We start from the raw sequence: 27599 nt of genomic DNA on the forward strand, positions 1-27599 counted from the left end.
CCAGGGGTGTATTTTCTGTTACCCATCCACTCATCAAGGTTTCTCTTAAAGAGTATTAGTGAGGGGCTCTGCCTAATGTAGTTTGGAATTTTGTTCCAAAGCATGGGGAGTCTCCGTGACAGGAATCTATCCCTCCAGCATGTTCTGTTTATTGTTGTGGCGAGGTTTAGCTCACTAGAGCTCATGACTCGCAGTGACTTGGATTTTTTTAGGTGGAGCATGTCCATCAATTCTGAGTTGGACATGGCTTTGTAAGTCAGGCAGAGATCACCTCTGAGTAAGCGATATGCCACTGAGTACAGCCGGAGGTTTTTCAGTCGGGCTGCATAGGACATAAGTTTGAGGCCAGTAATCCTCTTGGTGAGGTACTTTTGTGATCTTTCCAGCTGTTGGAAGTGTCTTGTGAGGTACATCCTAAATGGGGCATTGTACTGTATGATGGGTCTAATGAGTGACGAGTGGAGGGGCACTATAACCTCTTTATTTCTAGATGCGAACCCTTTAGTAATTAGATGAGCCACATAAAAGGATTTCCTAACTACTTTGGCAATATGATTGTCAAAGGAGAGATTACTATCTACCTGGGTCCCCAGATCTCTTATTACCTCTTCTGTATTAAGGGGGCTGCCACCTATGTGGTAATTCGTGGGTGTTTTTTTTCCCAAACGAGATGACTATGCATTTTTTGGCATTTAGCTTGAGGCCATGACTTTTGATACCAGGTGTCTGTCTCAGTAAGGCCCTTTTGGAGGATGTCCGTGTCAGCCGGAGAGTCAGTTATGGCTCCCAGTTTGCAGTCATCGGTGAACTTGGTTAGCCATAGTCCTCTTGTGTTTGTCTGTACTTCTGAGAAGTATATACTGAACAGTAGGGGTCCCAAGACCGAGCCTTGCGGGACACCACTTGTGACTGGTTTAGAGTCAGACCTGGAGCCCGCTATTCTTACCGTGTGAGTTCTGCCTGTAAGCCAGTTGGCAACCCATCTTGTGATGTAGGGGTTTATGTTCAGGCTGGTGAGTTTTTCTGTAATACCCGAGTGGGGAATGGTGTCGAAAGCCTTGGCTAGGTCAAGGTAGGCTGTGTGAACCACCTTTCCCTTGTCTATGGCCTTGGTGACTGTCTCGAAGAAGTCAACCAGGTTTAGTAGGCATGATCTGCTCTTAACAAAGCCAGACTGGGTCAGGTCAAGTGTTTGGAGGTTCCCAATGTCTTTAATGAGTTCCATGATGCGCTCCATAGTCATGCAGACCAGGCTAGTCAGGCTTATGGGGCGATAGTTACCAGGGTCAGTTGTGGCCCCTCCTTTGTGGAGTGGAATAACCATTGCTGTGCGCCATTCTATGGGCACGTAGCCCATGGAGAGGCAGAGGTTGAACAGCATGTTTAGGTGGGGGGTTAGTTCATTCTGTAGTTCATGCAAGACGCAGCCTGGGACACCATCTGGCCCCACTGACGCTGTGTTTTTGGCTTTTGAAAGGGCTGTTTTCACTTGTGCGTCTGTGATTTCTGGGACACACTTTTCTGGTATTGTTGTGGGCCGTTTTGGGGGTGAGAGGGGGGTGAAGTTTGCACAGAGTCTATCTGCTAAGATGTTGGCAATATCAGTAGGTTCAGTATATTTTTTGCTATTTTGCACTAGTTCAGCGCATATCTGCGAGTTGCCACTTAGATTCTTAACATAGCTAAAGAAGGCTTTGCGGTTATCTTTTGAATCCTTTGCTATTTTTCTTTCGAAGTTGGCCTTGGATGATTTTATGAGGGACCTTAGTTTCTTACTGATACTGATCAGGGATGTGTTTCCTTCTTGGGATTTGCTTTTTTTTCTGAACTAGTTTCCTCCTCCTATTGTATAGCCTGTTTATGGCAGGGGTACACCAGACTGGTTTCCCTCTTTTAGAGGAGTGAGTCTTGGTTTTGCTAGGGATGGCATGATCCATGCATCCTTTTAGGTGCTCAGAGTGCATTTGTAAAGGTTTCTGCATCTTGGGCAGTGTTATCCTTTAGCGTGGGGGCTGTGAAACTTGCGTCTCTGTCTTAAGTAAGGTGAAGTTTGCTTTAGAAAAGTTTTTTTACTGTGGTTTCCTTAGTTGGGGGTGGTGTGGGCATCCAGAGTGATTAGTTTATGGTCTGATCTAACCAGTGACTGATTGACCTCTGGTGTGGAACACCTGTCGCACATGTTGATGACCAGGTCCAATATGTTTTCACCTCTGGTAGGGGAGTTTACCAGCTGATCCAGGGCATTTGAGTTGATGAATTCCAAGAAGCGCTGGACCTGGGAGTTTGTACTAGAGTAGTTTTCCCAGTTAATGGTAGGATAATTCAAATCGCCCAATATCAGGGTGTTAGGTAGGACCTTCATGTTTTCCAGTATCTCTAGAAAGGTGGAGTGGTGGTCCTGGGTTATGGAAGGTGATCTGTAACAGGCCACAATTTGCATTGCAGATTTGCCCGATGTTAGTTGCACATGGATGATCTTAGAGGTATCATGCTGCAGCACTAACCTGGAGGTGTAGGTATCCTTGATGTATATGCCTACATACCCCTCCTTTTGTGTTTCGGTCCGTGTTCTGTGGCAGAAACGTGTGGTATGAGTTGTAGCCCAGTAGTGCTGGGGTGCTCTCTGGAGCGTTGAACCAGGTTTCATTTATTGCACAGATGTCGACGTCCTCCATACTGAGGAGTGCTTCGAGTGCGTGCATTTTGAGATTTAAACTCCTGGAGTTGAGTAGCATAACCCTCAGTTTTTTTGTTAATTGTGCTGTATACAGAGATGAGTTTGACTTTTGAGCCTTGCTTAAAAAAGGCACTATGGGGGCAGCAAGAGCCTTGGCCAGCATTCGAAAGCCTAGGGGTGATGGGTGCAAGCAGTCTCTTGCAAAGCAACGTGACTTGTCGAGCATGTCGTCCCAGGCTGACAGACACTGGATCCCCTTTGAATGACACCAGAAGCTTAGCCAGTTGTTGAAATTGATCATTTTTTTCTTTATACTGAGGTATCATTTTTAGTGAGTGCAGGATGCTACTAAGGGTCAGGGTCATACCAGCCTGGGCTACATGATCAGAGAGCTCTTCCATGTCTCTCTTCATATAGTCCAGGGAGGTACATCTCAGGTCATTCACACCAACATGAACAATGACAGAGTCATATTTGTACTTGTTCTGGAGTGACCTGAGTGCTTGTATTATGTGCCATATTCTGGCTTCTGACAGGTAGCTAACAGTAACCTTCTGCTTGTCCAGCCTAGTGAGTGGGGACGTCAGTGTGCCTGACTATAGAGTCACGTATTACTAGTGTGTTAGGTATGTTATTTCACCTTAAGGGCTGTGATTGTGCGGCACACTGATTTTGTGTTTTGTGTGTTGTCTGGTTTGTGATGGAGGTGCAGGTTGTTTGGGTGTCTGCTTTTGAGGTCTCTGATGCTTTTGCAGGTTTTTATTTAGAGCCTCAGAGTTTGATTTTATGTATTTGTATATTTTTTGTCAGTGCTGGTTTAGTAGGTCTGTGTGTGGCTGGAGGTGTGGTGCAAGTGTTAACCTTCTCCTCTTGACTGTCTGTTCCATTCTTGGGTGGAGATTGCTTAGCCTCCAGTTTGGCTGTATAATTGCATCTGTCGCATATGTTAGTGTTTTGTGGTAGGAAGAGAGGGTTGTCTGTGTACATGAGGTAGTTGTAACATTGTTTCAAAATACCCAGATTCACCAGTTGGACTGGAGAGTACACCTGAAATTGCCCCTTGGTCATGCCTAAATAGTAGGGTGAGCTGCTTAGTTGGTTGATTGGTGAGGGGGTTTATAAAGAGCCTTGCCCTGCTGGGCAATCAAGTGTCAAGGGTATATTAGTGCTTGCTATTAGGTCTGAGCAAGTGCTGGGCTGTAGGATTCTTTTTGAGTGCTTAGGTTGAGAGTTAGCCTAGTTTCAAGGGAAAAACCGAAGAGGAGACTTAGTGGAGCCGGGAATAATTTAACCCTAGCTAACCGGCGTTTTACAGTGCGCAAAACCATGCAAACACGTTTTTTATAGCAGGGCCAATAGCAAATGAAAGAGAGAAATTAGCCCAAAATGGCCAGTAAACTACTAACTTGTGGATTGGAACCACTCCTCCAGGGACAGATAGGTTGCTCAAAGCTCCCCCCTCTCACAGGTGAACAGAGAAACTTCCTTCTGTCCAAGTAAGGTATGGGCAACTCAGAAACTTGTAACACAGCCCTGAATTCAGCACTAGCCTGAAAACTGGACTATACTAGCCTAGAAAGGCGGGTACCAAAGAATTTTTTTGTTTTTTTTTGAAAAGAAAAGACAAAAACAGTAAAAAATACACTTAAAATAGCTTTAAACGAGTACAAACGATCAGAAAAGGAAATCGCACTTTAGTGTGTAGCCTGCAACAGTTAAATTATTTAAACAAAAAACACTTTTTAAAAGTGCAGGCAGTCAAATAATTACAATATGTGAAAAAAACAAGCTTTTAAATCACAATAAACACTGGAAAATCAGCATTTAGGTGGAAAACAGTTAAGTACAGCAAGAAAGTACAGAAAACTGATGATCACTCCAAAGTCTCTCTTCTAAGCTAGAAGGCTTGTATCCGTTTAAAGTTTTCTAGTGCTTCCCAGTAGGTTAGTTTTCAGGAAAGATGGGAAACAAGCGCAGATGTGGTCTTTTAAACCAGAAAGTTGAAAGAGATGGATAAACTGTCCAAAATGGTCAATAAACTACAATATCTGGGCCAAGAACCATTCCTCATGTGTCAGACTGGCTACCTAGTGCTTACCACTACCACTGATAAGCTAGAAGGCTTTCCTCCAACACAGAAAGGCTTGCGGGGCTCAGAAGCTTACCAACAGTCCTGGATATAGCAACTCTGTATCCTGGACTATGTTAGTTACAGGAAAGGTGGGAAACAAGAGCAAGTGCAGCTTTTAAACCAGAAAATTGAAAGAGATGGAAAAAAACTGCCCATACGGCCAATAGCTACAATTTCTGGGCCAGGAACCACTCCTCTTGTGGTAGATAGGCTACCTAATGCTTACCACTCCCACTGATAGGCTAGAAGGCTTCCCTCCAACACATAAAGGCTTGGGGGGGGCTCAGGAGCTTACAAAGAGTCCTGGATATAGCAAATCTGTACCTGGACTAGATTAGTTACAGGAAAGGCGGGGAGCAACTGCAAACGCAGGCTTTTAAGCCAGCAAATTGGAAGAGATGTAGTTTATTGGCCATTTGGGCAGTTTTCCAATTTCTGGGCCAAAACTCACTCTTCCTGTGGAGGATAGGCTACCTAGTGCTTGCCACTCCCACTGATAAGCTAGGCAGCTTCCCTCCAACACAGAAAGGCTTGGGGGGCTCAGAAGCATACTAACAATCCTGGATACGACAACTCTGTAACTGGACTAGGCTAGTTATAGGAAAGATGGGAAAGAGGCGCAAGTGTGGCTTTCAAACCAGGAAGCTGAAAGAGATGGAAAGAAACTGCTCAAACAACCAATAGCTACAACTTCTGGGCCAGGGACCACTCCTCTTATGGTAGATAGGCTACCTAATGCTTACCACTCCGACTGGTAAGCTAGAAGGATTCCCTCCAACATGGTAAGGCTTGGGGGGCTCAGAAGCTTACAAGGAGTCCTGGATATAGCAAATCTGTACTTGGACTAGACTAGTAACAGGAAAGGTAGGAAACCAGCCGTTATGGCTTTGAAGCCTCCTCAGGGGGGCTCTGTTTCAGCTCCTCCTTGGTAATCTTCCCCTCTCAAGATGAGTCCTAGGGATCAGGATTTCTCTAAAGAGGAGGAGTATTCCGATCTACCCAGATTCCTTCCCCTCTGGAGTATGGTTCTGATGAAGAGTAGTCTGCTAGTCTTGAGTCTCCTTTTGAGGAGATTTATTCTGGGCATACCACTGTAAGGAAGATGGATTTTTTTTTTAAATGGGATTGTGTCCTTAGGTGTCTGAAGTGCAGGTGAGGTATTATGAGCTCCTTCAAATGGAGTCGCCTAGACCCCTCTGCTTTTCCTACTGCTTCTCAGGCTCCTGATTCCCAGCCCCGTGCTCCTCGCATTTTATAACGTGACAGATGATTGTAAATTCCTTTACAAGTATCCATCTGTTGACCCTTTGGTCTCTGTAGCATCTGATAAGCCTTTCGAATTACAACCCTCCACTAAGCTTCTTCCTTCTGATAAGGACAACAGGACTATGCAAAGGTTAGGTAAGAAAGTTTATACTTCAGCCACTCTAGGGTTTCGGGCTGTTAAATTATCAGACTCGTATGACCAGGTATGTTTTGGCTGTTTCTCAGGCTTGTCAGGTTATTTCTGACCTTCCTGATTCTGAGGGTAAGACTTTGGCCTTATCTTTGTTAGGAGCTTCTTCTCAGGCAGCTCGTCATTCCATTAAGTGTAGTTATGATGCAGCTGATGCTGCTTCTAGGGCTGCTGCTTCAGGATCAGTTTTGAAGATAGATTCCTGGCTTTGGCTTCAACCTTTGCCTGATGATATTAAGGCTAAGCTGATGGATGCTTCTCTGGACAACAAGTGTTTGGTGCCATTGCTGCTGATTTGTTCAAGTCCCTGCAGTAGAAAGGCAAGGAGTTACAGGATTTGAAACATTTTTTGTTTCACCAGTGCCTAAGTTTCAGAGAGACTATCCTACTACACCAGCTTTTCTTAGAAGGCAGTCTCCTCCTCCTCAAGATAAAAAAAGGTGGTAGGAGGACTCCTCCAGCTAAATCTTCTCGGACGACTACTGTTCAGAAGCCGCCCTTAACTAATAAACCAGGTGCTGCCTGACTACCAGACCCTTTCCAATCACATTTTTCTTTCTCTTCATCTTTCTTTGTCTCTTCCTGTTTAGTTAAGCATAATGCAAGATTCTTGGGTTCTTTCTATCATTCGCAAAGGGAATTTCATGGTTTGGAAATCCCACCCCCATCATGGGCATTTCTCAGCCACCTCAGGAACTGTTGTGCTTCTTTCCAGGGGGGCTTCAGGATATTTTGACTTTGTGAACTATTCAAGAGGTTCCAGCTGCTCAAAGGGGGAAAGGGTTTTATTCAAGAATGTTTTTGGTCCACAGAAAAGAGGGTACTTGGAGACCCATTTTGGATCTTTCTCACCTGACTACCTTTCTGAAGGCTTCTTCCTTTCAGATGTTATCCCTTCAGACTTTGTTCCCTTTGCTGCTTCCTTGGGTTTTTCTAGTTTCTCTGGATGTCTAGGATGCTTACCTCCATATCCCTATTCATCCCCTGAAAGGTTTTACGTTTCTCTGTTGCTTCCTGGCATTTTCAGTTCTCTGCTTTGCCCTTTGGCCTCTCTACACCCCAGGGGTATTCACCAAATGCCTAGCTGCCTTGATTGCCGTTTGCAGAGTTCAGGGGATCCAATTATTTCCTTTTTGGATCTTCTGTTTCAGGCATCCTTTCCAGAGATCCTGTTGCAAAATATTCATTGTGCTGTTTCCCTTCTGCAAAGCCCGTGGTTCACAATAAACTTCCGAGAGTCGTTTCTGACTCCTTCTCAAGACCATGTTTTTCTGGGGTGCAGGATTCAGAAGGTGCTTATGCTGGCATCTCTACCTCCTCCCAAGGTCTTGGCTCTCATTTCTTTCTTTCAAAATATTTTTACTCTGATCTTTATCGCAGCCAGGGAGTTTTTGAGACCTCTGGAATTTATGGCAGCCAGCGTTTTTATACCCCATCTAGCCAAACTCCATATGAGAAAATTTCAGTTCTTGAAATCAGTTTGGCTTCAAAATGTATATCCTCTAGGTTTTGCAGTTTTTCTTCTTCCCTGTCCGAAGAAAGAACTTCACTGATGGATTCAGCAGTTTGTCTCTAAGCCCAGGGCTCCCCTTTCATCCCCTTCTTCATTCTCAGGAGCTGTATGCAGACTCCTCAGATGTGGGATGTGGAGCAGTTTTTGGAATGTGCAGGGGGTTTGGTCTCCTCTCCAACTGAAGGAGCACATCTACATCAAAGAGATGAGAGCCTTTCTGCTGACTCTTAAGGCTTTTCATCCTCTTTCTCCCCAGGACCTGTGAAGGTGTTTAAAGACAACACTACAGGTAATGTGGTAAGTAAACAAACAGGGGGAGTAAGAGCTTATCTTGTTAGCCGGTTGGCACTCCTGGTATGGGATCTTGCTGTCCAGTGTCAAGTGACTCTCAGACACACTGAGCAGGTCCTTAATTCAGTCCCACAAGTGGATGCTTCACATGGATATGTTTCTGGACATTGTCCACCAGTAGGGCACTCCTCATATACATCTATTTGCTACCCCACTGAACAGACATCTGCCTCTATTTTGTGCCAGAGTCCCAGGTTCTCTGGTGTGGAAGGTGGACACCTTTTTTTGGAAGGGGATATTTCTTTATGCTTTCCCTCCCTTTCCCCTTATTCCAAAAGTCCTGTTCAAAATTCACAGGACACTCCCAAAATCTTGTTGGTGAGTCCCTTTTGGCTGAGACAGCATTGGTTCTCTCTCCCCTGCACTTAGCCAATGGCAGTCATCACAAGTTACCTCGTAAGGTAGACCTACACACACAAGACAAGGGATCTCTCATCCATCCCCACTTCTCCACTCTTCAACTGACACTGTGGGTGATAGGATTTTGATTCCACAGACACCTTTTTCTGAGGATGTGTTTAGCTACCTGCATGAGGCCAGGAAATGCAATAGTAAGAAAGCCTACTTATCCAAATGGAAGAGGTTTTCTGTTTGGTGTCTTTCAGATAACTCGGATCCACTTTCTGTGCAAGTTTGTTTCTTTATCTGTATGAATTGCCCAATGTGGGGTTGGTTTATTCTTCTGTTAAGGCTCACTTATCAGTTATGTCTGCTTGTCTGCCTTAATCTCCTCCTTTAGCTTCTAAGTTTGAAGCTAAACAATTCCTTAAAGGCATCCTTCTTATTAAGCTTCACAGGAAGCCTGTTCCTCCTCCCTGGGATCTTAATTTTGTTTTGGAGAAATTGACTCTTGCTACTTTTGTGCCGGCAGGTTCAGCTTCCTTGCAACATTGCTCTTGGAAGACTTCTTTTGTTAGCCCTTACATGTTCATCGTGCATACAGCTGCAGTCATAACAGATGGGTTTTCCTGCCGTCAGGCTGGTCCTCTGTCGGCCGAATTCCAAAGTCTAGGTCCGGCGTCGGATGTCGTCGCTTCTTCCCTGATGTCAGTGCGACAGGGGTATAAAAGAACCAGCTGACGCCATTTTCTTCAGTCTTTCTTGCCGCACGGTGCCCGAAGCAGAAGCAGTTCGCAAGTGCCGGTCGGCCAGCTCCTGAAATTACGAATATTTTTCAACCGAAGTCCTCTTGAAAGCTAAGTACCCCGTTGGGGAAACTTTTCTTGCCTCAGATCGATGTCAGACAGAGTTAATAATTGCATTTCATGTGGGAAGCAAATACCGCATAAGGATTTCCATTCCCTCTGCATTCCTTGCTTAGGCCCAGACCACGACGTCTCGGCCTGTCGTTTTTGTGCTACATTCAACAGACGCACTATTAAGCGTCGGGCGGAGTTCGCCCAACACTATTTTGGCCCAATCAGTGCAGTGGTTAAGGTGTATGCCTTTCAATTGCAAGGTGCAAGGTTTGATTCTCACCATTAAACTGTCAGTTCCATATGTTAAAGTATCAACAGTTTTTGTTATCTCAGTTGAAAAGCAAAATGTCACAACCTGAACAACCAGACTTGAAGGAGTTGCAGGATTTGTTGCATAGTGCAGAGCAAGTGGGTAAACATACCTTGCAATGTGGTTTTGATGCTTTAGAGGCCTCATGTAGAGCTACTGTTACAGGATCAGTCATACGTAGACATGCTTGGCTCAAAGAGCAAACCTTACCAGATCATGTCAAAGCTAAATTACTAGATGCACCTCTTCAGAAAGATGTATTGTTTGGTGTTAAAGCTGAGGAGGTATTAAAGAAAATGGAGGAAAAGGCAAAATCAATGCAGACAGTGAAAGATTTCCTACAGGTACAACCTCCACGTTTCAGTAGAAATTGGCCTTAAAAAAATTGGTCCTTTCCAGCCACGGACAGACCTCAAAGAGGTAGATACAGGCGCCCGAGGGGTAGAGGGCAATCTCAAGTATCATTTAGAGGCAGACAATGGCAAGCACCTACACCAAGAGGTGGTGAGGATAGTTCACAGCCATTCAGAAAGCAGAACCAATGACTTTCCCCTTTGCATGCCAAGCAAGAATCAAATGGCAGCACCTTTAGGCAGAAAACTGGCATTATTTTCGAAAAATTGGCATATTGTCACCAAAGACAAATGGATCCTGGACATTATAGGCAGAGGCTACAGATTCCACTTTCACATCCTTCCAAAAATGTGAGGCATGCCAAACCTGCCACACAATCAAAGGGCAGAGGCACAAAAACAAAATTCAGATCTCATGGACATGAAAGCTATTCAAGAGGTACCTGCACAAGAACAGGGTCAGGGTTTTTATTCCAGACTATTCCTGGTACCAAGGAAGGGCAAAGATTGGAGACCTATTTTGTACCTATCCATCCTAAACACATATTTACTCGTACCAAAATTCAAGACGCTCACATTACAGCAGCTTCTTCCCATGCTGGGCAAGGAGTCTTGGCTGGTAACATTGGACCTCAAGGAGGCATACCTGCATGTCCCAGTCAGACAAGATTGCAGAAGATACCTCAGATTTCTTGCAGGTTCAACCCATTATCAATTCTCTGCATTGCCCTTTGGCTTATCTACTGCGCCCAGAGTGTTCACGAAATGCCTGGCATCAGTAATTGACTTCTGTAGACTTCAAGGGATACAAATATACCCATATTTGGACGGCTGCCTGATCCAAGCGGACAGCAAACACATGCTTCTGAAACACCTGGCGTTTATAATAATGTTGTTGAATTCTCTGGGATACACAGTCAACAAAAAGAAATCAAGACTAATACCCTCTCAAACAATAATTTTCCTGGGTGCCAGCTTGAATACAAACACCCAGATGGCCTACCTCACGCCAGAGAAACAAGGGCAACTAATTCAATACTTCAGAAAATTGGCAACCTTCACCAGGCTAACTGCAAGGAAAATCCTGCAGGCTCTGGGATTCATGGCATCTTGCATCCTGCTAATCCCATGTGCAAAGCTGCATATGAGGAAACTTCAATGGTACCCAAAAAAACTTATGGTCTCAACACAGCCACAGTTTGGAAACAATTATACCACTGATTCCATGTCTTCAAAAGGAATTTCTGTGGTGGGCTCAATCATGCCAAAGAAACATAGGTCTCCCATTCTGCAAGCCTCAAGCAAATCAAGTCATCACAACAGACGCCTCTGACTACGCCTGGGGGGCACACATGACAGATCGGTGCATTCAGGGCAAATGGTCCCAGAAAGAAAAGCACCTACACATCAATCAAAAGGAAATGCTAGCAGAAATAAATGCTATTATGGCTTTCAAAGACCTACTGCATCCAGGCCAGCTATTGATAAGGACAGACAACACCACAGTGATGTGGTACATAAACAAACAGGGAGGAACCCATTCATATCCCCTATGCAGGCTAGCCATGTCTCTTTGGAACATGGCTCTGGAATTACAAATCCAACTTCAAGCACAGTTCCTGCCAGGCAAAGAAAACACGCTGGCAGACAACCTAAGCAGAAATATGACAGATCCACACGAATGGAAGTTGCATCCTCAAGTTTTTACAAAGATAATTCAAGCATGGGGAAGGCCAGACATTAGATCTCTTTGCCACCCACAGAAATGACCAATTGACAACATTCTGCTCAAGGACCTTTCATCCACAGGCCTGGAAAGTGGACGCACTCTCTTTCAGTTGGACAACAATGACAGTTTATGCCTTTCCACCTCTTCCTCTGCTGCCCAAAGTTCTATTAAAAGCCAGAGCAGACAGACCAAAGATGATTCTCATTGCTCCAGACTGGCCAAGACAACACTGGTACCCACTCCTGAGGAGCCTGACGCATTCCCCACCATGGATCCTGCCTCTAATGCCTCTTCTACTGACTCAGCACAACTTCAAAACTCTTCACAGTCAGCTGAAAACTCAATCTAGCCGCATGGAGGATTCCTTAAATTCACAACAGACCCTACTCTCCAAGGAGGTGCAGGATGTCATTTTGGAGGCCAGAAGGCCGCCTAGTAGAAAAGCCTACTCCGCAAAATGGAAACTGTTTTGTGCCTGGAATCAGAAAAAGGGTCAGAATCCTGGAATACTGAATTTACCTCAAATATTACAGTACCTAGCTGAGATGCTAAGCAGTGGACTTTCATTCTCCTCCATCAAAATCCATGCCTCAGCCATTTCTGCAGAATACAACACGAATCCTCCTTTATTCTCTCACCCTCTCTTAAGACAGTTCCTCAGAGGGGCTAAGAATATAAAACCCCCAAGGAAGCAACCAGTACCTGCTTGGGACCTCAATTTCATTCTAGAAAAACTGACCCTGCCTCCTTTTGAGCCAGCTGCTTCAACAGAACTGCAATATTTGTCATGGAAAACAGCCTTCCTTCTGGCTATCACCTCAGCACGCAGGGTTTCGGAACTACAAGCCCTCATGGCTGTGCAGCCTTTCATCATTTTCCATCAGGACAGAGTTTCCTTATGAACCAACCCTTCCTTTATGCCAAAGGTAGTATCCAGGGTAGCCTTGAATCAGGCTATCCACTTGCCTACCGTTTACCCTAATCCACAAAACAAAGGGGAGAGACTACTACATTCCTTGGACATTCACAGACAGCTCCGTTATTATTTGGACAGAACAAAGCCTTTCAGAAAATCAGAGCAACTCTTTGTGTCCTATGCTACAGGTGCTCAAGGGAAGCCTATTTCCAAACAGACAATCTCAAAATGGATAGCCCACTGCATACGCTTTTGTTACTCTTTTCATGGTAAAACTGTACCTACAGGCATCAGATCTCACTCCACAAGGGCCACAGCTACCTCTGCAGCCTTCCTCAGGGGGGTTCCTACCAAAGATATTTTGGAAGCAGCCACTTGGAGTTCTGTACGTACTTTCTCCAAGCACCATCACCTACCATTATACTCCAAATCTAGAGCGGGCTTTGCCACTGCAGTCTTGCAGGGCATCCTGGCTCCTCCTAGTTCCACTTAGTGCCTACCACCCCTTTTTTAGCTTTGGGATTCAACCCATCTGTTATGACTGCAACTGTATGCACGATGAACATAGTACAGTTTTGTACCTACCATAAATGTAGATGTTCGAGTGCTAATACAGCTACAGTCCAGGTTTCCCTCCCTCCTTCCCCTCTTGGTACAGGCCTAATGGCTAACACCTCCTCATACAACCTGGTTGGGGTATTCTTTTATGGTGTATTTGCTTGCAACTACTGTTTTTTGATTATATTGCATTGCATTATTACATAAATTTATGTTTTGCCTTCCTTATGGGGGCACCTGACTTCTGGGGCAAGAAAAACTGAAGAAAATTGCATCGGCTGGTTCTTTTATACCCCTGTCGCACTGACGTCAGGGAAGAAGCGACGACATCCGACGCCGGACCTAGACTTTGGAATTCGGCCGACCGAGGACCCGCCTGACGGCAGGAAAACCCATCTGTTATGACTGCAGCTGTATTAGCACTCGAACATCTACATTTATGGTAGGTACAAAACTGTACTTTCTGGTATATGGGTGTCTGAGCTTCAACCCGTGTGCCTTGCCCTCCTTTTTTGGTGTTTCATAAGGACAGGGTGTCCTTGTTTACTAATCCTTTTTTTATGTCCAAGGTGGTGAATGAATTGTCCTTTAATCAGCCTATACATTTGCCCACTGTTTTCCCTTCTCCACAATCTGTTAGTGAGAAGGTGTTGCACACGTGGGATGTGCATAGACGACTCAGATTTTATTTGGATAAGACTAAGACTGTTAGGAAATCCGATCACCTCTGTTCCCTTTCATCCCAGGTGTTTGGGATTGACTGTATCAAAGTGGACTATTTCTTCTTGGATTTCAAAAGCTGTTTCTTTTTATGTTTTTCATGGTAAGAGCCTGCCATATTCTGTAAAGGCTCATTCCACTTGAGCTGTGGCTTCTTCTGGTGCTTTTTTCAAGGGCTTGAATACTAACTGTATTCTTTATGCAGCTACCTGGACTTCTGTGCATACTTTTACCAAGCACTACAAGCTGGTTTTGGTAGGACTATACTTCTTGGCTTCCTAGAGGGCTCTGCTGGTCCTTCCTCCTCTCAAGTTTCTTCCTGAGCTTTGGCACTCTTTCATGTTATGAATACTGCAACAGTGAAATGGAAGGACGTAGTACAGTTGTGTAAAATCTTACCATAACAGTAGATGTCCCTCTTTTCACTGCTGCAGTATTCACTTCCTCCCTCCTCCCCCTGGTTTTTTTCTCTTCTGGATGTACTGGTCACCTCTTGGTTTTCCTTAGACTGGCATTCCTACTGGGGCTTTCAGTTCTGAGGGTAGTACATCCGGATGTCACCTTTGTCATACATTACGTGAGGAGCATACATGTGACACACAGTGTACCTTAAGGCAACCTAAAGGCTTTGGTATACTGGCTGGATATTAGGCCATCCTTGGCAGGGGGATCCCTTTATGTTATGAATACTGCAACAGTGAAGAGAAGGACACCTTCTATTATGGTAAAATTTTACACAGCTGTACCTTATTTGGGTCACATTATCAGTTCTTTGCATTATCCTTTGAATTCTCTACAGCTCCAAGGATATACATGAACTGTCTCATAGGTTCATAGGTAGGTACTAGGCTGTCGGCCCAAGGGCCTACGTGTAAGCCTAGCCAACAAGGTTCCCTGGCTTATGCCACCCAAGAAAGTTATTTTCCTGTGCCACTGTTGAGCAGAGACACAGAAGTGATCCCTGGGGTGTATTTCCTGATGTTCATCGTGCATACAGCTGCAGTAATCACAAATGGGTTCTCTGCCATCAGGCTGTCCCTCGGTCGGCCGAATTCCAAAGTCTAGGTCCGGCGTCGGTTGTTGTCGCTTTCTTTCCTGACGTCAGTGAGGCAGGGGTATATAAGAGACAGCCGACGCCATTTTCTTCAGTCTTTTTTGCCGCGCGGTGCCCGAAGCAGAAGCAGTTCGCAAGTGTTGGTCGGCCAGCTCCTGAATTTACGAAAAATTGGAAACCGAAGTCTTCATTAAAGCTAAGTACCCCGTTGGGGAAACTTTTCTTGCCTCAGACCGATGTCAGAAAAAGTTAACAATTGTATTTCTTGTGGGAAGCAAATACCGCATAAGGATTTCCATTCCCTTTGCATACCTTGCTTAGGCCCAGACCACTACGTCTCGGGCTGTCGCTTTTGCGCTACTTTCAATAAATGCACTATTAAGCGTTGGGCGGAGTTCGCCCAACACTTTTGGTACAGCCTTTGATTATAAAATGTTGTCGGAGACTCCGACACCACGCCAAAACCAGCTATACATGGTCCGGTTCTCAGCAAGACGCCTATGCAGTCCCTGACTACCGACGACACTTCTTTGGCAGTGTCTCCTGTAACCGAGACCGCAGGTTCCTCGGCCCAGATCCAGACTACAACCACTGAAGCCACTGTGAGTGTTGAGCCTCCTAATGTGGACAGGTCCACTTCCACCCATGGTGTCTTTAGACCTTTATCTTCCTTTTCCATTAAGGCCTTTACTAAGTCCAAATCAGCCAGGCATCCCAAGAGGCATGTTGCACAGGGCCCATCCCCAGGCCCCATGCCTAAAAAGCAGATGCTTAAAATGGCTGAAGGTTTAATTACTCTTATCAGGGGTTCCCAACCCCCTCCAGACAAGAGGCCCAGAGTGGAGGAAGATTCTCCCTCTTCTGATCAGGGCTCCATTTTTTCAGAACATTCTGATGTAGAGGAACACGCTTACTCCCCATTTGAAGACTCGGATGCAGAGCAGTCCATTCCTTCTGTATCTCCTCCTGAGGTTTTTTCTTTCGGGGAAACCTTGCACACCTTGAGGGAACACTTCCATTGGGAAGGCCAAGACTTTTCTGATTCCAAGAAAAGACTTAGGGAATTTCTTTTGTTACCTCAACACAGACCTCTGGCGATACCTCCTGTCTTGGACATACTTGATGATGTTTATTCGGAGGCTTGCCTTAATCCGGATTCCCTGCCTCCTGCCCCAGTCAAGCCTGATAGGTACTACAGAGTTCCTAACTCTCATCATTTTCTTTACAAAAGCCATAATGCTGACCCTGAAACCATTTCTCAAAGCCCCAAGGGAATGAAGGCCTCTACTGCTAAGAATCCACTACCTTCAGAAAGAGAGTCAAGATCCTTAGAAAGGTGGGAAAAAAAGGTATATACCTCGGCCACCCTAGCTATGAGGGCCTTAAATTGTCAGTTTCATATGCTTAAATATCAGCAGTTTCTGTTATCACAATTAAGAAATAAAATGTCTCAACCTGAACAACCAGATTTGAAGGAGTTGCAGGATATGATGCATAGTGCAGAACAAGTGGGTAAACACACTTTACAATGTGGCTATGATGCCCTAGAGGCCTCAAGTAGAGCTGCTGTTACAGGATCAGTCATTCGTAGACATGCATGGCTTAGGGAACAAATCTTGCCTGATCATGTGAAAGCTAAACTACTAGATGCTCCTTTACAAAAGGATGTGCTATTTGGTACTAATGCTGAGGAGATGCTACGGAAAATGGAAGAAAAAGCCAAATCTATGCAAACAGTCAAAGCTTTTCTACAGGTTCAACCACCACGTTTTAGCAGAAATTGGCCTTCAAAAAACTGGTCCTTTCCAGCCACAGACAAGTCCCAAAGAGGTAGATACAGGCGCACAAGGGGCAGAGGGCAATCACAAGGGTCATATAGAGGCAGGCAGTGGCCAACTCCAGCACCAAGAGGTGGCGAAGACTTTGCACAACAATACAGGAAACAAACCCAATGACTTCCTCCTTTCCATGCCAAGCAAGTATCAGCTGGCAGCACCCTTGGGAGGAAAGCTGGCATTATTTACAAGAAATTGGCATATTGTCACAACAGACAAATGAATCCTCGACGTTATAAACAGAGGATACTGATTTCATTTTCACACTCTCCCAAAAATGAGAGGCATGCCAAACTGCCACACAATCAAAGGGCAGAGGCACAACTACAAATTTCAAAGCTCATAGACATGAAAGCTATTCAAGAGGTACCTACTCACAAACAAGGTCAAGGTTTTTATTCCAGGCTATTTCTGGTACCAAGGAAAGGAAACGACTGGAGACCCATTTTGGACTTATCCATCCTAAACACACATTCTTACTCGTACCAAAATTCAAGATGCTCACATTACAGCAGCTTCTTCCCATGCTGGGCAAGGAGTTTTGGCTGGTAACATTGGACCTCAAGGAGGCATACCTCCATGTCCCAATCAGACAAAGCTGCAGAAGATACCTCAGATTTCTTGCAGGTTCAATACACTATCAATTCTCTGCATTGCCCTTTGGCTTATCTACTGCGCCCAGAGTATTCACGAAATGCCTGGCATCAGTAATTGCCTACTGCAGACTTCAAGGGATACAAATTTACCCTTATTTGGACGACTGCCTGATCCAAGCGGACAGCAAGCACATACTTCTGGAACATCTGGCTTGTGCAACACGGTTACTGAATTCTCTAGGATACACAATCAACAAAGAGAAATCCAGGCTAACACCATCTCAGAAAATAACTTTCCTGGGTGCCAACTTGGACACAAACACCCAGATGGCCTATCTTACGCCAGAAAAACAGGGCAACTAACTCAGTACTTCAAAACACTAGCAAATTGTACCAGGCTTACTGCAAGGAAAATCCTGCAGGCTCTGGGCTTCATGGCATCTTGCATTCTTTTAATACCATGTGCAAAGTTGCATATGAGGAAACTTCAATGGTACCTAAAAAACCTATGGTCTCAACACAGCCACAGTTTGGAAACAATAATACCAATAATTCCATGTTTGCAAAAGGAATTTCTATGGTGGGCCCAAGCATGTCAAACAAACACAGGTCTTCCATTCTGCAAGCCTCAAGCAAATCAAGTCATCACAACAGACGCCTCAGATTACGCCTGGGGGGCGCACATGACAGACAGGTGCATTCAGGGCAAATGGTCCCAAAAGGAAAAGCACCTTCACATCAATCAAAAAGAAATGCTAGCAATGATAAATGCAACTACAGCTTTCAAGGACCTCCTGCGTCCAGGACAATTATTGATAAGAACAGACAACAAAACAGTAATGTGGTACATAAACAAAGAGGAACACATTCATACCCCCTGTGCAGACTAGCCATGACACTTTGGAACTTGGCTCTGGAATGGCAAATCAGACTTCAAGCACAGTACTTGCCAGGCTTGGAAAACACGCTGGCAGACAATCTAAGCAGAAATATGACAGATCCACATGAATGGAAGTTGCATCCTCAAGTGTTTACAAAGATAATCCAAGCGTGGGGGAGGCCAGACATAGATCTGTTCGCCTCCCACAGGAATCATCAATTGGAAAAGTTTTGTTCAAGGACCTTTCATCCAAAGGCCTGGAGAGTGAACGCCCTTTCATTCAGTTGGACAGCATGGACAGTTTACGCTTTCCCACCTCTGCCTGTTCTGCCCAAGGTGCTCTTGAAAGCAAGAGCAGACAGACCGAAGATGATACTGATTGCTCCAGACTGGCCAAGACAACACTGGTACCCACTACTGAGGAGCCTAACACATACTCCTCCCTGGCCCCTACCTCTAATGCCTCTTTTGCTGACTCAGCACAGCTACAAAACTCTTCACAGTCAGCTGAAAACACTCAATCTCGCTGCATGGAAAATTCCTTAACACCACAACAGACTCTACTCCCCAAAGAGGTGCAGGATGTCATTTTGGAGGCCAGAAGGCCATCTACTAGAAAGGCTTACTCCGCAAAATGGAAATGGTTTTGCTCTTGGAATGAGAAAAAAGGCCAGGATCCTAAAAAAATGAATTTGCCTCGGGTATTACAGTATCTAGCTGAGCTGCTGAACAGTGGACTTTCATTTTCCTCCATAAAAATCCATGCCTCAGCCATTTCTGCAGAATTCAACACGGATCCACCCTTATTCTCTCACCCACTCTTAAGACAGTTCCTCAGAGGGGCTAAGAATATAAGACCACCAAGGAAACAACCAATACCAGCCTGGGATCTTAATTACATTCTAGAAAAATTAACATTGCCTCCCTTTGAACCAGCTGCCTCAACAGATTTGCAATACTTGTCCTGGAAAACAGCTTTCCTTCTGGCCATTACCTCAGCTCGTAGAGTATCGGAACTACAAGCCGTCATGGCTGTGCAGCCCTTTCTCATCTTCCATCAGGATAGGATTTCCCTTCGAACCAACCCGTCTTTTATGCCTAAAGTGGTATCCAGGGTAGCTTTAAATCAAGCCATACACTTACCTACCTTTTACCCCAATCCTCAAAACAAAGGGGAAAGGCTCCTACACTCCTTAGACATCCATAGACAGCTACGTTATTATTTGGACAGAACAAAGCCTTTCAGAAAATCAGAACAACTCTTTGTGTCCTATACTGTAGGAGCTCAAGGGAAGCCAGTTTCCAAACAGACTATTTCAAAATGGATAGGCCACTGCATACGGTTTTGTTACTCCTATCATAGAAAATCTGACCCTGCAGGCATCAGATCCCACTCCACCAGGGCCACAGCTACCTCTACAGCCTTCCTCAGAGGAGTTCCTACCAAAGATATTTTGGAGGCAGCCACTTGGAGTTCTGTGCATACCTTCACAAAACACTACCACCTGCCTTTATTTTCCAAAACTAGAGCAGGCTTTGCCACTGCTGTTTTCAGGGCATTCTGGCTCATCCCAGTTCCACCTAGTGCCTACCACCCTGTGCGTAGCTTTGGGATTCTACCCATCTGTGATTACTGCAGCTGTATGCACGATGAACATAGTACAGTTTTGTACCTACCATAAATGTAGATGTTAAAGAGTGCTGATACAGCTGCAGTACAGTTTTCCCTCCCTCCTTCCCCTCTTGGTAAAGGCCTAGGGCCTAACCCCTCTTCATACAACCTGATGGGATTATCCTTCTATGGTATATTTGCTTGCAACTATTGATTTTTGATTATGTTGCATTTCATGTATACAGATATAATTTATGTATTGCCTTCCTTCTGGGGGCACGTGGCATCTGGGGCAAGAAAGACTGAAGAAAATGGTGTCGGCTGTGTCTTATATACCCCTGCCTCACTGACGTCAGGAAAGAAAGAGACAACAAACCGACGCCGGACCTAGACTTTGGAATTCGGCCGACCGAGGGACCGCCTGATGGCAGAGAACCCATCTGTGATTACTGCAGCTGTATTAGCACTCGAACATCTACATTTATGGTAGGTACAAAACTGTACTTTTCCCATCCACTCATCAAGATTTTTCTTGGAGTGCTAATGAAGAACTTTGCTTGACATAGATGGGAAGCCTGTTCCAGAGTATGGGAAGTCTTTGGGACAGGAATCTATCCCTCCAGCATGTCCTGTTTATTGTGGTGACAAGGTTTAGGTCCCTAGAGCATGTAGCTCAGAGGGATTGGGATTTCTTTAGGTGTAGCATGTCCAACAGCTCTGGGTTTGAAATAGCTTTATTTGTTAGGCAGATATCACCTCGGAGTAGGCGATATGCTACGGAGTCTCGCCCTAGTAATATCTTATTGCAGACTTTTTTCACACCAGAGAAGGTAGATTTTTATCTGGAGTCTTTCCTGAGCTTCTCCAATCAGTCTTAGACTTCTGCAAGAAAATTTCTCAGGCTTATTGCTTCCCCTAGCCAGGTTGCACATGAGAAAGATGCACTGGTTTCTAAAAAAAAAACCTCACTGGCTTAGTATTTACATCCTGTGGAACATCAAATTCTTTCTCAAAATGGAACTTCATTTGTAGAGGTGACAAATTCAGCTCAACACAGGTCTTCCTTTTTCTCCTCCTATCCAAAGTCAGTCTCTCAACACAGGCTTTTCAGATTTTGCTTGGAGAACATTTCCGTTGGGGTAAAAGCGCAAAGCCTATGTGGTCATTCAGACACACAAAAGCACTTCAATATAAAGGAGATGTCTGTGACCCATGCCTTGAAAGCTGTCCATCACCTACGGTCACCAGGGCCTCTTCAAGTGATTACAGACAATACCATAGTCTTGTAGTACATAAACATCGAGGTACAAGGTATGCAGGCTGGCTGTGATGGCTTGGGATGTAGCACTACAGCATTTCTTAACCCTCTAAGCATCTTGCATTCCATCAGAACAAAACCTAGGTGCAGACAAGCTGAGCAGGATCAGGACAGACTGTCATGAATGGAAATTGAGCAAGGGGATCTTCCAGGAACTGGTCCATTTGTGGGGAGCATCTCAAATAGATAAGTTTGCCTCCTTTTAAAACAGGCAACTAAAATTCTGCACCAGGACTCCTTGCTATCAAGCTTGGAAAACAGATGCATTTTCATTCCCTTGGACAGGCATGTTCCTTTATGCTGTTCCACCAATATCCAGGGTAATTAATATTCAGGACTCCCAAAATAATTTTGGTGGTTCCCTTTTGGCACAGGGAACATTGGTTCTCCCTTCTTATGGAATTGGTTAAGGGCAGTTACCACAAGCATCCTCACAGACTGGATGTACTGTCATAAGTGGGAGTTTGATGCACTCCAGTCTTAATCAACTTAAACTGATTGCCTGAAGAATTCAGTTGTGATACCTTTTAGGCAGTTATTTCATGAGTAGATGTAGCAGGTATTAAAGGAGATAAGATAAGCTGCTGCTAGAAAATTATATATTGGTCATTGGTAAGGCATCAGCTAAAGGTTCTTGTAGACACTTCATGTCTATATATGGATCCTCCTTTTTCTCCTCTGTTTTTAGTAAATCGGGTTCTGAAAGGAGTTTTACACCTGAGTCCACCTTGTAAACAGATTGCTTCTCTTTGGGATCCCAACTTTGTGCTGGAGAAGTGGACTGTCATCTTTTGAACCAGCTTTATCCCATCATTACTCTGACATCTGCAAGAAGAGTATCCGAGTTGCAAGCTTTCATGGCAGTTGAACCATATCTTGTATTTCAGACAGAGAGGATCTAATTAAAAACATCCCAACTCTTATGCCCAGGGTTGTTTCAGAGTTTACTTTAATTCAAGCCAGCACACTCCCAGTTGTCTACCCAGAACATAAAAAACAGGGAGAAAGGGTTCTGCTTACTCTGGACGCATATAGGCAGCTCAGGCACTATTTTGATAAAGCCAAGTCATTTAGAAAAAACTACTTAACTATTTATTTTTTTAACAAGTGTCATCCTGCGTCTAAACATACAGTTTCCAGGTTGCTGTCCTCAGCTATTGCTTTTTGTTGTTCCCAGCATGGCAAATCCATTCAAGGCAGTATCGAGGCACATTCTAATAGAGCCTCGTCTTTGTGGCATACTGGAAAGGTGTGGAATCTGTAAACGTTCTAGGTAGCTGCAGCTACCTATTACAAGGGATTACAAACTGGATTCCTTTACAAGGTCCAGCTTGAGCTTTGCCAAGACTGTTCTACAAGGGCTCCTGGATGCATATCCCTCCTCCTCCCAGGTTGTATAGGCTTTGGTAATCAATCCTTACAGCCTATAGGCTATTGCAGCAGTAGTGGGAATGAACATAATACAGTTGCTGCACTTGCCCATAGCATGAGATGTACAAATTCCTCACTGCTGCAGTAGCCGTATCCTCCCACCATCTTCCTACTCTTATATATAGCTGTAGTTGGGATATAAAGTGGGTTTCTTTGTTACTTTGTTTCATTCTTCTTTCTTTTGTTCAGGATTGTTTGGCTGTTCTGTCTGTGTGTGCAAGAAAGTCCTGAAGAAATATTTACTGACTGCTGATTTCCTTCTTTGGGGCTATGAGCAGCTGTCAGAGTGAAGGTGTGTGTGTCTGTGTGTCTGTGTGTCTGTCTGTCTGTCTGTCTGTCTGTGTGTCTGTCTGTGTGTCTGTCTGTGTGTGTGTCTGTGTGTGTGTCTGTGTGTGTGTCTGTGTGTGTGTCTGTGTGTGTGTCTGTGTGTGTGTCTGTGTGTGTGTCTGTGTGTGTGTCTGTGTGTGTGTCTGTGTGTGTGTCTGTGTGTGTGTCTCTGTGTGTGTCTGTCTCTGTGTGTGTCTCTGTGTGTGTCTCTGTGTGTGTCTCTGTGTGTGTCTCTGTGTGTGTCTCTGTGTGTGTGTCTGTGGCTTACTGCAACAGCAAGGAATTTGAACATTTACTGTTATGGGTAAGTGCGACTTGCACCACTTAATTGTTTTGGTTTAGTGTTCTTGGTGTAGTATCATTGTTACTTAGTAAATGGGGAAATTTTTATTCCTTTGTTCCATTATTTCCTTGGGCACCCATTTTATAAGTTTTTTTTTTTCATTTTGGCAAGCTCTTCCAAGAACATATGGTCTTTGCTCATATTTATAACGTTTTTAATAAATCTTTTTATCATCGGTGTTTAGAATCATATGATCCTTATCACGTGAACTGTAGAAGTAAATTTAAAGAAGTGACTTCATGAGTTGTTTTATGTTTTCATGAAGTCTGTGTTAAGTGGTAAAAAGATGAAAGCACTAAAGTGGATTTTCAGAATAAAGCTTAATTTTTCTACAGTGAGGTCAGATTGTGGATTGCAGTTTGTTTTTCTTGGTCCCAGGACATGCTGTACTGACATGTTTTGGGTTTGTTGATGGTTTGGTTTTACCACACTAGTGTGGGGAAGCATGTATTGACTTTGGTGATATGGAAGTAGTATAAAACAGTTGTTCGAGACGTGAGTGGTGTATTTTATTCATTTGTGTGTCATCTAAGCTGTGTGTTGTGTAAAAACATTGAGAATTATGAGAAAGAGAGGTACACTGAGGGTGCGGCTGGATTTGTGCACCCATTTCTGGGGCACATTCTGTGGGCATACTAATTTACTAATGCCACATTTCTTGGTATTGTTGTGAAATGGACCTCGATTGGACCACTTGACAATTTTGTGTTAGTATAGACAATGATGCAGTATTTACTAAATGTCTTGTAAAGCGTTTGTTCAGACCTAGATATGATATGTTAACCTTGTACTAATCTGTCCTTCTCAGGAAGAGTATTTTAAGTAAAGTACCTTGTTTTCCATAAAGTGTTTTTAGTAAGCCATCTTGTTTTCTGTTAATTCTTTCTACAATTGCTATAGTTGTGTATTGATGCCAGGTATAGATGGAACAACGTATTGAGCAGTTTTTTTTTTCCTTCTGTTAATGTCTTTACTTGTAGCCCAAAGGAGCTGATAGAAAACAGAAGACAGACAGAGAAAAAATGGAAAAGCGAACTCCACAGGAAAAGGAAAAGTATCAGCCCTCATATGAAACAACAATACTCACCGAGGTAAAGTACACTACTAGCAGAGAGGAGGTGATAATGTGAGCGCTGCTTTTAATTTACCTGATCTTTTGAGCATTATAGCCATGTTAGGACATTGGCACTTTGTTAAAAGTAATACATCTGTGTTTCACTAACAGTGTGAAATACTGTAGTGATCTGAGCATTTTGCTTTGTCTGAATGCCTTCCTTTACTTAATGCTGGCTACATTTGCTTCTGCTAATAGTGGTGACTCTTAATGAAGTAATTTTTTATAGAATACATTTTCTTTTGTCTTTACGTTTTCATGTACAGTGCATCTAAGACCCGTCTACCAGCTGGATGTCAGCAGTAATATTTTGAATTTTGTAATCATGTCACTGACATTGCTAAGTAATTGCCAGGATGCAAGTAAGTGCTTCTTTCCAGAAGGTGCAGTTTTGCTTGTGAACAAACCTGCTGTGGTACATAGCTTTATCTAGTGAAATACAGTTAGCAGTACTTTCAGATGTGGCAGTGGTGCCACTGGGTCCAGCAGCAGTTTGTGCACTTGTCTCTTGAATTTAGACCATGAGTGACAATGCCCACTGACAATAGTATTTTCTTCATTTCTAAATTTTTATGTTAATGTTTGAGTGATCTTACCGTTTTTGGGATTGAGTTGTAAACCAGTGAAGTAATTTTGAAGGCAGATTTCAATAAGAAAGCAGACGGCACTACCTAGAAGAATGAGTAAGGTGAACTACAAATGCATTTTATACTTTTAGTTCATAGCTGTTGGGAATAGCTTTTACAGAATTGCTTCAGCCCCTGTCTTTCATGGAAATTTTGTATTTTCTGAATGTAACACAATAGTAGTTTTCTAATCTTGTACTTTTCCATATTTAGGCAGCATTGTGGGACCTTTATAATGTATGAGTGCAGCAGTAGATTACTGTATGTGTTTGAGTGTTGTGTCATATGACCTATAAAGCAGGAGGTTAATGGTTTTTCATGTTGGCACTCTTGAGGACTAAATGCACATGGTGCTAAGTGTCTCATCATAAACTATTGGAACTGACAAAAATGAAGATGGGGTAATACTGCACTTCGTTATATTACTATTAATTGTAACTGTGACAGTGGCAGACAGATAAAAGTACTCAACTGAGCCAAGTCAGGCTGTTAGGTTTAGGAAAGATAGAATGAAAAGTGACCATTGGCAGTGACAGATAAAGAACAGGAAACACATCCCTAGTTTGGCACCTGTTTCTCTAATGGACACAGGCAACCTGTAAATGGTTCATCTCCCAGGCCCCTGCTTGTAGATGTTTCATCTCCCAAACCCCCTGGTTACATTTATTAAGGGTATCAGAACTTGTCAGAAATTTGGGGTGCATGGCTAGGCTTAAAAACACCCTTGTGGTCATTAGCCTAATAAACACCTATGAACCTATGACCAGCCTTGTTATTCCACAGTGGGAGTCAGATGTATTCCTCTTTACGTTAGCCCTTAAGGAGACCAGAAGCCTTACAGAAAGTGATAATGGGGGTGTTTGATGGATGCCCTTTGTGTAAGGTATGGAAGCATGTTGCAAGAATGCTTAAAATCATTGTATATCATGCATGGACTTTGATCCACCCAACCAGCTTCCACATTAAAGTCCATCTTTCCAGTCTCTATACCAGTAGCTAGTAAAGCTTTCGCCTTTGAGGCCAGGAGGTTTGCACAGTGAAAAGTACATGTCCTTGGGTCACTGATACTGAGCAAAGGATCTGTTTTATGAAGAATGTGGGGGATAAATGGGGTGAGGGAGAAGAGTCAGAAGGCTTTAGTGATTAGTATGGCATATATATATATATATATATATATATATATATATATATATATATAAAATATAGTAATACTGTATATCTTCAGTGACTGTTACTAGTGTTAAGGGTGAAGTATATTTCTGAAGCATGTGTCAGTTCTGTTGGGGTTCAGTGAAAAAAATCTTATGCTGTAGTGTATATTAGGTTGGGCCAGTAGGAGTAGTAAACACAAACAAAAGCGAGCGAACTTCTTTAAACGGACTCCTTTGTTCATTATTGGTAAGCGCTTTCACTGACAATAGTACGCCAGCTTCATCAGACCAACAAATCAGTTTGAGATTTTTTGGTGTCGACCAGTAGGAGTAGTAGACAGAGGCATAACTACATGTCCCTTTGTGTCAGTGACATACTTTATTGCAAGCATTGTTCATTTACAGGTCCTTTAGTACAAAGAAGATTGATCATTATCTTGGAGTGGCTGTTGGGTTAACCTGCCCCCTTTTCCCCATGTTTCATGGTAATTTTTTTTTTGCCAGTAGAGGCATTCTCCCAGCAACAAACCAAAACAAGTCTTGTGCCCACCTAGGCATTGATATGTGACATAAGGTTCCTCTATGTATCCCACATCGTTTCCATTTCTTCATTTCTTTTCCCATTCTGGGGGTGGTGTTGGTCCTTTGGTAAAAAGCTTTTGTTACTGCTTAGTGTCTTAGCCTTCATTGACATGAGTCTGTTTTCTGTCCTTTCACCTACCATTTTCTATGGGGTTTCACTGAAGTAAAACATTTTTTTTAAACTTCAATTACCGTCATCAGTTATATACTTGTGGTAAGGAGGTGGCTGCTAAAGATGACCACAGGTAATGTTATCTTGTGTGGGCCCTGATCAAGATGTTGAGAGCTGTGAGAATTGTGCCAAGATTCAAACGTGTCCATAGAGAGATGGGAGTCTGTTATTTTCAAGCTCTGCTAAGAGGAGACATCCAAGTTGACAGATGCATTCTCATTTGTACCAAAAAGCGGGATATGAAGCCAGCCATAAAGTAACCTGTCCAGCCTCTGCACCAAAATATATTTAAAAAAAACATGAGCACCTCCATACTACCCCCTCTATGATCACTTGATTAATACTGCAAGATGTTCATCATAGGGATCACTGCTGCTTTGTAATTCTTTATCTATGAAAAATTGCCAGAGGTAGGATTTTCAGAGCTTTTTTGACTGTCCCCATGAGCTGAGCTGTTCCTCCATTCCAGCTGCCTGTCTGCTGTATTTCTTAAAAGGTAAAGCTGTTAATTCTGTTTTTTTTTCACTCCAGAAAGGAGTATATCAAGTCCACCTGTCTCTTCTAGACAGTTTCCAGATGGGTTGAAGTTCCCAGTTTGCAAACACTTTATTTTTGCATTTGTATCTCATTATATTGCTAGTTAAT

At 43.7% G+C, this 27599-nt stretch overlaps 1 protein-coding gene across 2 annotated transcripts in view; it reads left to right on the plus strand.

The window, feature by feature from the left end:
* Positions 1 to 27599, plus strand: part of TFCP2 (transcription factor CP2) — a 1028615-nt gene that overhangs the window by 564941 nt on the left and 436075 nt on the right. For both annotated transcript variants that reach the window (XM_044083452.1, XM_044083451.1), the window contains exon 7: positions 24290 to 24400. In XM_044083452.1, the coding sequence (XP_043939387.1) occupies positions 24290 to 24400 (111 nt within the window). The remainder of the gene's footprint in view (positions 1 to 24289; positions 24401 to 27599) is intronic.

Source organism: Protopterus annectens, chromosome 9.part0 (assembly GCF_019279795.1).
Source record: "Protopterus annectens isolate FY-2018-M chromosome 9.part0, PAN1.0, whole genome shotgun sequence".
Classification (NCBI taxonomy): Eukaryota; Metazoa; Chordata; order Ceratodontiformes; family Protopteridae; genus Protopterus; species Protopterus annectens.